This window comes from Orbilia oligospora, assembly GCF_000225545.1.
Source record: "Orbilia oligospora ATCC 24927 unplaced genomic scaffold scaffold00079, whole genome shotgun sequence".
Taxonomy (NCBI): domain Eukaryota; kingdom Fungi; phylum Ascomycota; class Orbiliomycetes; order Orbiliales; family Orbiliaceae; genus Orbilia; species Orbilia oligospora.
The window spans coordinates 531,099-544,641 of record NW_011645636.1 but is presented as its reverse complement, the minus strand read 5'-3'; the positions used below and the strand labels follow the sequence as shown (position 1 = coordinate 544,641).

General features: G+C 45.2%; 4 protein-coding genes across 4 annotated transcripts; 1 reads left to right on the top strand and 3 right to left on the bottom strand.

Moving 5' to 3' along the window:
* Positions 1–2,731: 2,731 nt before the first annotated feature.
* Positions 2,732–6,587, bottom strand: AOL_s00079g186 (uncharacterized protein; the record flags this gene model as incomplete). Its single annotated transcript, XM_011124061.1, has 10 exons — positions 2,732–2,818; positions 2,894–3,140; positions 3,203–4,167; positions 4,222–5,447; positions 5,509–5,832; positions 5,903–6,060; positions 6,144–6,219; positions 6,303–6,320; positions 6,407–6,453; positions 6,547–6,587. The coding sequence occupies 10 exons, from the start codon at positions 6,585–6,587 to the stop codon at positions 2,732–2,734; spliced, it is 3,189 nt and encodes a 1,062-aa protein (XP_011122363.1).
* A 1,488-nt stretch (positions 6,588–8,075) lies between these two features.
* On the bottom strand, positions 8,076–8,977 carry AOL_s00079g185 (uncharacterized protein; the record flags this gene model as incomplete). Its single annotated transcript, XM_011124060.1, has 3 exons — positions 8,076–8,325; positions 8,403–8,578; positions 8,957–8,977. The coding sequence occupies 3 exons, from the start codon at positions 8,975–8,977 to the stop codon at positions 8,076–8,078; spliced, it is 447 nt and encodes a 148-aa protein (XP_011122362.1).
* A 119-nt stretch (positions 8,978–9,096) lies between these two features.
* Positions 9,097–10,303, top strand: AOL_s00079g184 (uncharacterized protein; the record flags this gene model as incomplete). The annotated part of the gene is made up of 4 exons (XM_011124059.1): positions 9,097–9,397; positions 9,496–9,607; positions 9,680–10,149; positions 10,221–10,303. 4 exons carry the CDS (start codon positions 9,097–9,099, stop codon positions 10,301–10,303), a joined length of 966 nt encoding a protein of 321 aa, XP_011122361.1.
* Positions 10,304–10,669: 366 nt separating this feature from the next.
* On the bottom strand, positions 10,670–12,993 carry AOL_s00079g183 (uncharacterized protein; the record flags this gene model as incomplete). Its single annotated transcript, XM_011124058.1, has 4 exons — positions 10,670–12,093; positions 12,662–12,694; positions 12,780–12,859; positions 12,932–12,993. 4 exons carry the CDS (start codon positions 12,991–12,993, stop codon positions 10,670–10,672), a joined length of 1,599 nt encoding a protein of 532 aa, XP_011122360.1.
* Positions 12,994–13,543: the final 550 nt, after the last annotated feature.

Below are 13,543 nucleotides of genomic sequence, written 5' to 3'. Positions count from 1 at the left end.
CCATAATATCTTCTAAAGTCACACACAAACATCCTTTGCACTGTGCGTGTTCCCTCCACATGCGACTAGAATAGCTTAGAAGAAAGGACTGGGGCTTAGTCTTAGATGATCAAAATCGGATTGGAACTATAAGCCCGCTGATGATCATACTACTCTACTTCAGAACCATTGCAAAAAACCAGTACAACCAATGGTCCACCAACCATGCAAAATCCACGAAAAAAAATTATATATACAAACCATGGCAACCGAAGATGAGATATCCATAGCCAAAAGCTCTCGTTTTTCAAGTGGACTGAACAAGCCCTGATGGAAGTATAAATACGTACAAACACGCCGAACGAAGTAGTGGGAATCGTGGACTTGTTGCATATGCATATCCGAGTATCCTTTGACATGGCCAAATCATGCCGCTGGTGATCGTAAAAACTCTTCAGCCCCTAATTTTATACAATATACCTACGGAGGGTGTAACTCCTATATATGGGGCATATTGGTCTCGCTTGTTTGCAATACTATGGTTTAAAAGGTAACAGCTAGTTAACTAATTAATTACAGAAAGCCGACGGGGGTGCTTTCATCCAAGTCACTATTGGAGCAAATCTGATGCCCGAACGGGGCTCAAATTTTATAGCCAGAAGGACGGGAAATGGTTTGCATAGACCATGAGCTCAAAAAAAGAGCGATGGGACAATGTACCAGAAATCAAAAAATTTCGAAGAGCTCCGAAACATCTATAAGTTTTTGACAAGTTCAAATGTTCGACACCGGTTACACAACACGATATATATCTACAAAATACAACATACATGCTGATCCACGTGACATTTTTGGGTGAAAGAATGGTTTTTTCGCAATCTGCGGAGCCGCTGAAAAATAGCTTGAAAGATGCGCTAGCTTCTGAGGATTCTATTGATGCTAAAATAAATTTATTTGGAGTAGAATTGATCAATGCGGCGCTGGTTTTGTAGAATTCTTCTGTGCAGGTTTTGATAGTATCATATATGATCACTTTTGGTGGCACGTCTGAACCGACCAGACACTGCAGACTCTCGTTCAAACTTTTGAACCAGACATAGATGGTGTATGCTTGTCCCGCAAGAAACTCCACCAGAAGCTACATTAGTTTCCAGCGGGGGAGCAGGAAACAAAGGTCAATGCAGACTACAGTATCCCCGGACGAACGATATGATACGAAAGGAACTGCGGTCCTGACGAAGAACCCTACAACGACGCCATTATATTAAAGGCCGGCTCTTATAACAATATACAACAATACGCATAATACACCACTGCAGACCATCAGCCACCGAAACGGATAATTTCCCAATACAATGAATATCTAATATATGATCTGCATATCCATATTCTGTTCCTAGCTTATATATTGTAGTTCAATACATTATCAGTGTACTACAACAAAAAGGAGTAGACGAACGTCGATGTCGGGGACCTAAATAATCATTCCTACAAACCGAATCTCAAAATCCCAAATGAAACCATGGAGTACTTATATAGAATAAATATCCCTTCTTACATCGGGGATCATTTTTCAGCTTCAGATCCCCTATACACACTATATATAAAACTAAATAGGTATATATCAAATCGGTTCTGCGTCACAAATACATACGACAAACCGGCTATGCAAGTCGTAATATCTTAATATAGATACCAGGCCTCTACCAAGGAATATGAACTTGAAGAGGACATATACTGTGCAAAAAGTTAAGAACTAGAATAATATAATACATATAATTATAATCCTATATCAAATTCCATACGATCATATACCCACGTATAGGACTCCACGAGTATCTAAACTACTATATACAAAGCATCTAAAATTATTTAAATTAGGAGAATCAATTCAATGAATACCATAGAAGAGGAACAAGAAATGTCCACTAAAAGTACTTTGGCAGTAAGCTAGCCAATGAATTGGATAATTAAAAAGATGGAATTAGGCCAGTCAGCCTATGTTCAATACAGAAAACGCTCCCCACACGGCCCTCAAATGATTAACATCTATATATATTCCAAGCTGCCAACTTACTTCCGGGATGAACAACATTACACCCCACTAAACGATCAGCTAGCCGATGTTTTGATCCTAAGTGTCACCGGTGCAGCCACGTTAATGTGCATGATTCTCGAAAATAATAACTATATATAGAACTTGGGTGGAGATTCAAATTTATACAAGAACACTACTGAAATATCAATTAATAGATCACGATACCGACATGATTGAATGATTGGAACAAAAAACAGGAAAAGGAAGTGTAAGCAGAAATGGAGGATCGACTGCGCGCGTATACTCTCAAAAACTTAAGTGCACAATTGATCATACCTAGGCGCTTATATAATGACTTTCGGGATTGTTAGTCACTTCCATGCAAATATGGATCAATATATCAAGATAGCTTCACAACCATCTGATATGGGGTTAATTAAAAGAACAGCCATGGCTGTCCGGTGGAAATGAAATTAAGAAGTATCAAATCAGAGGTATGAATTTTTGATATCCAACAGTATTGAACAGGGAAAGATGCAGGTGCCTCCAAACAAACACAAGTAAAGATAAACGAGAAGGAGAAGAAAGGAACCAATACACTGGCATGCTGGTTTGGTAGAAATAGCTAAGCAAGCAAAAGTAGTTAATAATTTCCAAAGAAAAGAAAATAAGAAAATAAACAAATGGTGAAAGGTTCAAAATCTCTCCAAGACTTTACTCCTCCCTGTAAGAATGCTTCCTCATCTCTCCCAAATCCTTTCTAGCCCTCTCCAATGCATTGGTAAGTTCCAATATTTCAACCTATACCGCGAAAGTCGCCTGAGTTAGCAAAATACCCCATATGAACTCGATGTAAATATTAAATAATTCACATACCTGCTTCTCCATCTCCTGGACCTTGAACTCGTGCGAAGTCAACTTGGTATAATCAACATCATTCTCAGCGCTCGCCTTTGCCTTGATAATATCCTGGACCTGCTTAACCAGCGACCTGCAAGCTGAGTTAACAGCCTTCGAGGCTCCCTCCAATCGATCTTGTGTCTTAGACATAAAAGTCGCCTTGACACGAGATGCGGCTACAAGCTGCGCGGTGGAAGCAGTGACATCATTACAAGCAACGATACTAAAATCACAAAAGGTTAGCTCTTGTCCCGAAAAACTAGAGAGAACAAATGGAAAACTAACAGCTGCTCGAGTTTATTCCTTCCAACGATAACACCGTCCGCAGTTTCAATCAACAAATTCGTCGAAGTAGCTACTGCCTTAGCCGCAGAAATCAAACCTTCCGTCCACCTGTTATTCCTCTTGTAAAAAGCAGTTCGGGAACCGCCTCCTTTTCCTTGAGCTACAATTTCTCTCTGTGAGTCCGTAGCAGCTTTGATCAAAGCCGTGATAGCAGTAGTAATGGCGACCGCGGAGTTCAAAATCGAATCATGGATCTCAAGCTCAAAGGTATCGTAGTCTCGATTTCGGTTAGCCATCTTGCTCAATCGTGCAGCTGCAGCCTCGATAGCTGCGGCTGCGGCTCCAAGTTCCCGGTCGACAATATCTTCAAGGTTTCCGGATTGATTAGCAAGACTGCCGCCCTTAGGTGCAAATGCTTCGGTAAGCTTGGAGAGTTTCTGGAGGTTCTGGTGAACGTCGTGATTTCCAGCAACCACAATTCCAATCTTCGCTTCGTCATCATAGTCGATGATTCGGAAGGACATTAGGTTGTTGAAGAATTTGGCGGTGGCATTCGCGGATAGCCGAGCGGCATTGATGATAGCATCTGCTTTCTTCTCATCCGGAGCAAGACGTGTGATACCCTTCGCATTGACGAGAGTATCAGAGATAGCGGAAGCGAGAACACTGACGGTCTTGATGATTGCCGAATGGTCGCCATTTGGCCCGTCTGCAATGAAGTTGTTGAACGAGGTGGCAAATTCCGTGGCACTGAGTCCGGCCTTCTCAAGCTGAGAAAGCAGATACGCCGCAGTGGCATTCTGGTTACCAGCCTGCATTGGCGATTCCAATTCGTACAAGGCATCATCCACACGTTTAACACCGCTCTGCAAGACGGAGTCGATAAGACCGTTGAGCTTGCCAATATGATCCAACAAAACATTGTCGATTTGATTACCAGTCGCAAGGTCTCGTTCTCCAGCGGCCTATTCCAGTTAGCGGCCAATTCTCTCGCAAAATCGAGAAAAGGAAAAACTTACATCTTGAAGCTCTTTCATCTCACGAATCAACTGATCCATAGCCTCCTGCATGACATCAATCTCGTCCTCCTTGTCGCGCAGCAGCCTTTGAAGATCACTATCTCCGTCCTTCGTCCTCGCTGATAACTCATCGAGCTGTCTCTGCTTATCTCTCAAAACCCTATTCAGGTCATCAACCTCCCTTGTATGCTTGTTGATGAGTACTGAGAACTCCGATCCCTTGCTCTTCTCCGCCCCATCAGCTCTATCGATCGCCATCCTCAATTCTCTCTGCAATTTCTCAAGTTCATCCTTGTTTCCGCCCTTCGATCTATCCAAATCAAATAGTGCACGGTCCCTCTCTCGAATCATGTCCGCCAATTCTAAATTCTTCGTCTTCATCTCCCTTTCCAACTTCTCTCGCTTATCGATTGCCTCCTGTGCCGAAGATGCCTTCAACTGCATAGCCTTGTATTTCTGCAAAAGATCCAAGTGTTCGGTTCGAAGTTGTGAGTAGAGCTTGGCGAGGGAATCGTACTTGCTCTTCCATAGTGCTACCTGCTCTTGTAATGACTTGATAAGATCATCCTTCGACGCGGCAGCCTGCTGGGCATTGATCGCAACATTCTGTAGCTCGATTTCGAGCGCCTTGACCTTCCTGTCGTACTGTTCGAGGAGAAGTTGGTCCCGCTCGTACTGACCGCGCATGTTGAGAAGATCTCGCTCCATCTCTCCGAGTTTGCCCTGGACCTGACGTTCATACTGATCCCTAAGAAGTTGTTCCTGGGCGAGACGCTGGGCTTCGGCTTGTTGAGCTTGTTGACGTTCGAACTCTTGTTGCTGGGCGTATTGAAGTTGCTGCTGTCGTAGTCTTTCGGCCTCCAGCTGTTCTTGTAGCCTTCGCTGTTCCTCCTCGTATTGCCTCTGCTGCTGCTGCTGTAGCTGATTCTGTGCCTCCTGAGTCGACCAGAAATCGTTGATAGGCTGCGGTTCTGCGGACTTTGCGGGCGGTGGAGGTGGAGACGGAGATCGTGGCTTTGGGGTTTCATTGGCGGGCCGAGCTGGCAATGCTGGCGGTTTGTCGTCCTCGGATTGGAGATTCGGAGGGTCTTGGGGAAGTTTCGGGACAGTGATAAGACTAGTGAGGTATCGGAGGTTGGAGCATTCGTAGTAGAACTTGACGAGACGGTAATGCTGGGAAGTGTATCGCTTTCGTAGGGGTTCAAGGGCCTCATCGTCACCGAGAGCTGCGTTTCCTAGTGTTAGTAACTACATTACATTTCTGCTTCAAGGTCAGATAAATCATACTCTGATGCATAGCGCGCAGCATGCTAGTAAGGAACTTGTAAATTCCATAACTCTCATGGACGAGAGGTACTAGGGCGGATATTCTGCACTCATTGTTGGTTCCAGGTCGGAAGTGCGCAAAGATGAGCTTTTGGAAGGTATCGATCTGGTCCTGGAGGGTCGCCAAATCGGAGATGGTCTCGTAACCTTCATTTGGATCGTTGATAGTCTTCAAGCTGATGTACTCCTCATACTCGAAGGTGCCATTAAACTCCGGGTGGTGTCGGTGAAATTGAAGCTTCTTCAGAAGGAAATAAACGTATTCGCGAATAAGCGGTCCGTATCCTAGTTTAATTTACAATCGTTAAAACCGAAAAATAGTCCATTGTAGAGAACTGGTGAGTTGGTAGCATACCCCTGAGTCCTTCCCCACTCACGCCACGGGTAAGACTCTCGATCCATTGTGTGTGCTGTTGCGCTTCCTTGAGGGTTACGGGAGCACCCTCCTGTAGGACTTTGTGTATGCACTGGAGGGCTTTGAAGGTCTGAATCTCATCGGCGAGGATAGGTTGTCTATTAGAGGATGAACGATCGGTTAGAAAAGAGACATCGAGTCCACCGAGGGCAGCCGATAGCTTAAACAAGAGGAACCATACACTTTCATGCCCGCCCAGAACGACTGCGACGACTTGTGGTCCCATGTGTAGACAATACAGCTGCGCACATGTTTCCCTATACGATGTACGACAGTGTAATTAGAATCGGAGCCGGACGGATGATGCTGCAAATACAGCTCCAAGAGGAGTGTAACATACGCTTTGGAGCAGTTTCCTCTGTTATCACAATAAAATAGGCGTTAGCAGCTGACATCCGGGCGAAGCAAGGGGAGGGTAGTACTAGTAGATGTAGATGTACATACCAATGCTTGTAGCTTTCCTGATGTTGACAGTAAGCTCCGACTCTGTCCTGTAATTTATTCATTCATCCATCAGCAAACTCGAATCCGATAACTATCTCTTAACATCTCCCGAAACCAACTAGCGAGATTCCTAGACATACTTCGACAGGTCGACATTTCGTGATGGTCCGGTGTACGCCATGATGTGGTAGATGCAACCGAGAAGGTGGTGTTGCGACGGGGTATTTTTGGAGTAGAAGTAACGAGTACCTGTCCCCCTCTTCGAGCAAGGGAAATAAGAAAGGATAAGATCGAGTCGAAGAGAACCGGAAAAGTGGTCGGATGTTCAGGATATCGGGGGTTATGTAGTGTAAAAGGGGAGAGAACCGGTCTGCAGGGATGGTGGTGGGGATATAATCTTAAGAAAGAGAGAGATGGGATGTGACAGTGCAGTTGCAGTGCAGTGCAGTGCAGTTGCAGGAAGTGGTGATAGTACGGCCCCAGATGTGCACTGTGGAGTTAATATTGGTTAATCCAGTCGGGTCGGCTAAGCTGACGCCGTTACGCAATCCCATCCCATAAAAACATAAAAAATTCACAACTTCAATGCAAAGCCTTAGCTAGTCAGAAGAGGGGGCGGAGCATAATGTGGTTACGCGTATACGTCAAGATAGGCGGCTCTTTTTTCAATTTAGTTTCTTTGAAATTTGATTTCGTTTATGGATAGAATATTAGCAAGTACTTTGCTGGTACTTACTTCCTAGCTTGGCTGCAGTCTAGTATGCATGCACTGTACTTACAATTATCTATATATCTAGTATAATCAGTATATAGCTGCTGCTATAAGCAAGTGCCTAGCTAGGCAGGCGCGAAATACGAAAGCCACGCCCAGGCTAGTTCTCGATATCATATTTGTAGGCCCGGTGTAGTCTTGAGGCCATGTGCACGAGGCTCATATAAATATCATTCTGGATCAACGGTGATCCAGTCAATATTGATCTTATATGATCAGAGGTCCCTCTCCTGGACTTTCACTCGATCCCACCAGACCATCACTAACTCCCCGAACCAATTACCCCACTCCCTCCACGGTGGCGTGTCCCTCTTCTCATGCGAATCCTGCAGCAAAATCATCATTGTCGCAAAGCTCAATCCCGTAAACACCGTGATGCTCGTCGATACCTCTCTATACTCGCTAATGCGCATCCTCACGATATGAAATCCGATCCCGATTGTCTAAGATACAATGCATACCTCGTTGTTAGCACTAGGCACATATATAAGAATAGGTGGAGGAGGGGTGGAGGGGTGGAGGGGTGGAGGACGTACGCAATATATTATAATCCAAGCAGGCAACAGCATTCTTGCATCACTCTTAACGCCTAGACAGTAATGCGCTCCAGAAATAAAATAGGCAATGATGCCTGTGATGCTAATCAATCGTACAAGCGTCGCTGCATATTCATAATTAGTTTATACAAGTTACTACTTAAGTAGGTAATCGTCGTAGAAAGTGATATAACCAACCTAATGGCGTATAATTGACGAGCCTGATACAACCAATTCGTTAGACCAAATCAATCAGGGCTATGGGAGGAAAAAGACAGCTAGCTCACCATCTTGTCATCAGGCTGTCAGTAAACCGAAAGCACTGGTAGCCTGCTCCTAATATCTATATATCCACAATCCATCAATCTTGTTCCTTCCCCAACGTGACTATACTGGTAGAAGAGTAAAGAGGTAGTAATACCCAAGCAGCAGCCAGTAAGATCTCCTTCATAGTGGTACTGAATTCTACAGCACTACGAACTCGAAGACCTCGGCCCTCCCATTCCTCCCAGCCGGCGTAGACGCACTTGACAAAGCCCAAAGCACATGGTAGCGTGGACCCCGCTCGGGCTAGCATCAGCCATTTGTGGTATCGACGGTCGACTCCCAGACTGCAAAAAAGTATGCCCCGTTAGCAAATGATAATCAATCTTGTATGTATATATAAGAAACTGAAATAAAAGCTTACGCAACAGCAATCCTGGGATGTAGTCTGACATCGCCCTTCTCATCACCACTGTCTAGCCCATCGCTGGCTACCGCTGCAGCCGCAGCCGCAGCGTCTTCCGGAGACTGAAGCTCCCCGAGCGGCAGAGGAGCTAAGCGGGTCGCCAGAGCTTTAACCGTTTGGACTTCGCAGTCGCCCTAGACGCCTATCTTGAGAGCTTATGATTCGAGATATTGTTGTCGACGTCGAAGCTCGAGATAGTATTGTGGCTAGGTAGTATATTATCTGTCCAAATCGATATGATGGTGAAGTCGAATGCAAATATCCCCGTGTCTTATCGCCCCGTATTTATACCTCAAAGCACCCGGCCCGGAATATAAATAAAGCAGCAGCAGCAAGAACCAGCTAAGTACCAAGAAGGTAAGTCAGGACTCATGTAAAGGCGGGAGCTTCTCCGCAGGCCGAAGTGGCAGGTCGACGGAAAGCCCGACCGAAAGACTTGGCCCAAGCTTCCTTCCCTTCTCTTTGCTTTTGTATGCTGCAAAATTTACCACGCCAACGCTAAAACACCTTACCTTACCAAGAATACCATGCATATGCGCCGTCGACGGTGACGACGACGTTAACACCCTCAGAACAGGTACGTACTGACCTATTATCATATCATAGTCAATTGAAGTTGCTAATTGCCATGTCGGGACTCAATTAGTGCGGCATGGCTTCCCTCCCGCCATTCGGTGCCGCTGCAGGCCGCATCCTCTCCCACCGCCCCACCATCGGTATCATATCCACGCGCCCGGCATGCCTCCTTATCCTCAGGCCTCAGACTAGGTCAATCACAGATATGGAGCGACAGAATCGACAGCTGAATAGGTCGATAGCTCGCATGGACAAGCTGGAGACACCCACGGCGTCTATGAGGACAAACCAGTCAGGAATGATAGAGGAAGTCGCCGAGCTGCTATTACCGAGTATGATTTACTTCTCTTGCACCAATACGGACGTCAAAAGACTCGGTGGGATCTATATCTACATCTTAGTCATATAGATGTAGTGGTGGTTGCTGGTGGTTGTGGTTGATATCCATGTATACTGATATATCATATACCCGCAGGCACCTTCATCACCCCTCCATTCTTCAGCCGCCCGTCGATATTCACGGATACCAAAAACAGAATACAGTTCGAATGGGTTCGCACAAAAATAAAGGCCCAAGATCTCGTCTCGTACGTTTCTGCCTCGTTCCATAACTATCACTACCACCTTTATACTAATAAACGTCCGCATATCCATTATAGTCGCTACCTCGCTCGAATCTGGCACTCCGACCCGCTCATTCGTAAAGACATAATCCCCTCCGCCGAAGCACTTCACCGAAATATGTACACTGCCTTCGCCCGTGGCGATGTGGACGCCCTCTCTCGCATCTGCGGCCGAGATCTCTATAATACCTTCCGAAACCGCATAACATCTCGTCCGGCAAACGTCCAATTCTCATGGAAGTTCTCGGGTTATAACTCAAGATCGAGAATTATGAGCCATAAAGTCGGTATGCTAGGACAAGGAAAAGGGGACGAGAACAGTATTAGGCAAGTGGTGGTTAGGATCGATTCTACACAGGCTTTGATCAAAGGTGTCGATGGAAAAGTTGTGAAAGGTACCGGGGAACCGACGAAGACGGTGGAGTATATAGTTCTGTCGAAAAGGAGGAGAGAGGGTGTTCCTGAGAGTCCCTGGGTGGTTTGGGGGACTGTAACGGAGAGTGGAAGTACGTATCTATATACTACTCTTCAATCATTTAGATGTTCTCGGGGCGCTGACATGCTAACGATGATATAGTGGACGAGATAAGGGCACATGGCTTACCGCCTCAAACAGGAGATTCAACTGTAAGCGGTAGCGGTGGAAGGTGGAGCCGATAACCATCCATCTAACCCCTCTTTGACATCTGGTTACGAGACCAGACGGTGCCAGAGGTATGATACTGTACATACATACAACCTTTCTGTATACTACATTTGCACATATTCGGACATTTACACCCAGGACAAGCACACCGGGACTAGTATATATTCATCTGCAACCGTTTGGCACAAAATAGTGTGGGCTATAAGAGTGGAATTCATTTGTATTGTCAATCTGTTATCCTCCAACCATTACTTCTCTCCCTCTTCTCTTCCTCCATTACACTATTTTCCTTCTCTTCCTCTTCAAAATACTCCTTCAAAGTACCAAGGAACTTAAGTATTAAGCAGGTACATCCCGAGTCCGTATGCAGAGCTCCAGATTTATGCCCTCACATCCTTGCCTCCATCACTTCCATCATAAATCCTGGAGACTCCATTATCCCCTTCCCCTTCCCCTTCCACCTCGCGCTCAACCTGAACCTTCTTAACCGGCTTATCCAATCCATCAAACCTCCTACCCTTAACCTTCGCAAAGACCCACAATCCTGCCAACCTGATCGCACAACTTCCAAACAAGAACAACAATCCTCCAACCGGTGCGGCGACATAAGCACCAAAGACACCCCAATCGTCAACATACAAAGTCTTCATGGCAATCAACTCGCCACCAGCCTTCGCGCTTCCATAATAAATCGTTCCGAATATGAAAACCGACAAGATTCCTCCACACCCCGCAATAATAACATCCAACCCACTCAAGAAGTACAAAGAATCCACCAATCCCAGTAATAAAGCGGGAATGGCAGCAGCACTGACAATATCCGAAATCAAAAAGATTTGTAACACACTAGCGTCAGCTTTGATAGCCACCACTATGACAGGAATAGTAAGTATTGCCACTCCAACACGGATGTATGTCAAAGGAAGTTTATTCCTGAATAAATCATTCGACGCTGTGGAGATAAGTGCCGATTGTAAACTATCAAAGATAGCGGTGCTCAATGCCACCACCATCAATAAGACCAATCCAACAACCCAAGCTGGAAGTTCTGCGATCAAATAAAAGAATGCGACAGAAGACCATTCGGATACTGGGCCCCACTTATCAACACCATGAGCCCACACGGCTATGATACCTGTGAAACCAGTGACAGTGAGAATGACAAATATCCATACACCAGCGATCGCTGAGCCGATATACAAATCCTTATCAGTTCGAGAAGCGAAAGATCGCATCCAGAATGGTGACAAGAACATGAAGTTCGTAGAAATGGCAACAGGGAGGATATAAAGTAACTTCCAACCCAATAAAGTCGCACGTGTAAGGCCCGATGGCTCGATAAGTGAAGTATCGATATGGGATTTTGTACCAATTGAAATGGTGCAGATGATAATCAAACAAAGCACCAATGCACCTTGGATATTATCTGTAACAAACGAAACTCGAAACCCGCCAAGCGAAGTATAGATAGTAGTAACTACCACTTCAACGATCAATGCAGGGAGGCCGTTCAATCCAGTCAAAAGATTGATAACGGAGTTGACGGCAGAGAGTTCGGCAACCATATACAAAAACATAGTTATCATGGTGAGGAGGGATAGGTATAGCGCAGCCGGAGCGCCGAAACGATCGCGCGTCCATTCTGTGAGTAAAAACCCGTTTGGTGTTCGACGACGGATAATGGGGGTCAAAAGGGCGAATAGAATGATTGGTGTCGCTGAGGCGAGGGCGTAGACGAGGAGACCCTGAATACCAGCGAAGGCGCCAATATCGGGATATGTGAATAGAATACCAGAACCGAGACCTAGAAGTACCCAAAAATTGAAGGGAATAAATCAGTGCCTATCGTCTTTTGAAAGGAAATCAAAAGGGATTAAAGGGGGGGAAGCGGTCACACGTTCCTCACGCAAGTATTAACTTGATCGAGTTATTACGGTAAAGTCTCAGCTTTGAAATCTCCTTAATTCCGCCATATCTCAATTTGTGAGAATATAAACAGAAAAAAGAGTTCTAAGCACCCGCAGTGTAGCCACAAAGGAGGGGTAAGTAGCAGATAGATAGATCACGAATCACACAATAGTTCATCGGAAATATTTTCCACTACGAACCCATCCGATGGAAACTTCAAGTTCTTTTTTAGTTCTACAAACCTCAAGATAGTCACTTGAATAGCTTTCTGTATCCAGAATATACCACTTCTGAAATCCATTGGCGAAAATTCGATCGACCAAAAGAGGAGCCACCGGCGAGGCCCTCAACCAAGTCCACTTGCGCGTTGAAAATGTTGCATTTTCGGAGAGGAAAGACCCGTTCCCGCTTTCTTTTTCTTTGCTGAAAAGTTGGATATCTTCGATCGGTATTTGATTACTCACCGCTTGCGATAAAGTTTAACGCGAGCGGTATAGCTAGTTTAGAAATATCACATTAGGATCTCTATCAGAATTCACAAAATTTGTGGAGGCAAGTTTGTGGAATCGCAAAATTTCAAACCTCGCTGCGTCCTATTCGACGACAAAAACTGCTCTTTGGATTGGTTCCTGAACTTCCACGCGAAGGCTAGACCCATCACACTAGGTTATGCATGTTAGCACATGGCAAGCAGGCAGGGGAAAGAAGAAAAACTAAGGCTAAAGAGGTCTTACAGGAATAATCCATAAGTGAGGTAAATGATGGCATTAGATGCCGGGGCCGACGGTTGACCCATGATCAGTATGAATGATTATTGAATTATCACTAGTACAATAGCTATTGAAAAAGAAGACGAGGGCGAAGAAGAAAGATACAATCCAGCTACGGCGCTGAGTTTGATAAAGAAGAATAAACGGTAAACTTCTCGCCTGTTCGAAAGGGAGGGGAATCGCGCGAACTTTATACAGAGGAGCTGAAAAGGAAGGCCCCTCGAATTATCCAATCTGTTGGAATGTGTATCAAAGCAACATGCATTTCTACTGGTACTTAGTGCGCAAAGTTTTTTTTTTCTTCCCAGCTTCATGTCTCACAGAAAGGTAAAACATAGGCGATTATCTCATCGAAACAGGGAAATTGTCGAAATTGTAATGTAATGTAATGTCATGCGGTCCTCGCTAGCTTCCTGTTATCCCACACTTCATACACCCTCATTTTGAGAATCCAGGAAGCCCAGCCTATCAGGGAGCTCGGGAGGCGGGTTGGGAAACCCGGGAACACGGGACGTAATTATCATGTAAAGTTCTTCGGCTTCGGCGCCCGAGTGGGGGTTCTTGATAAACGGCTTT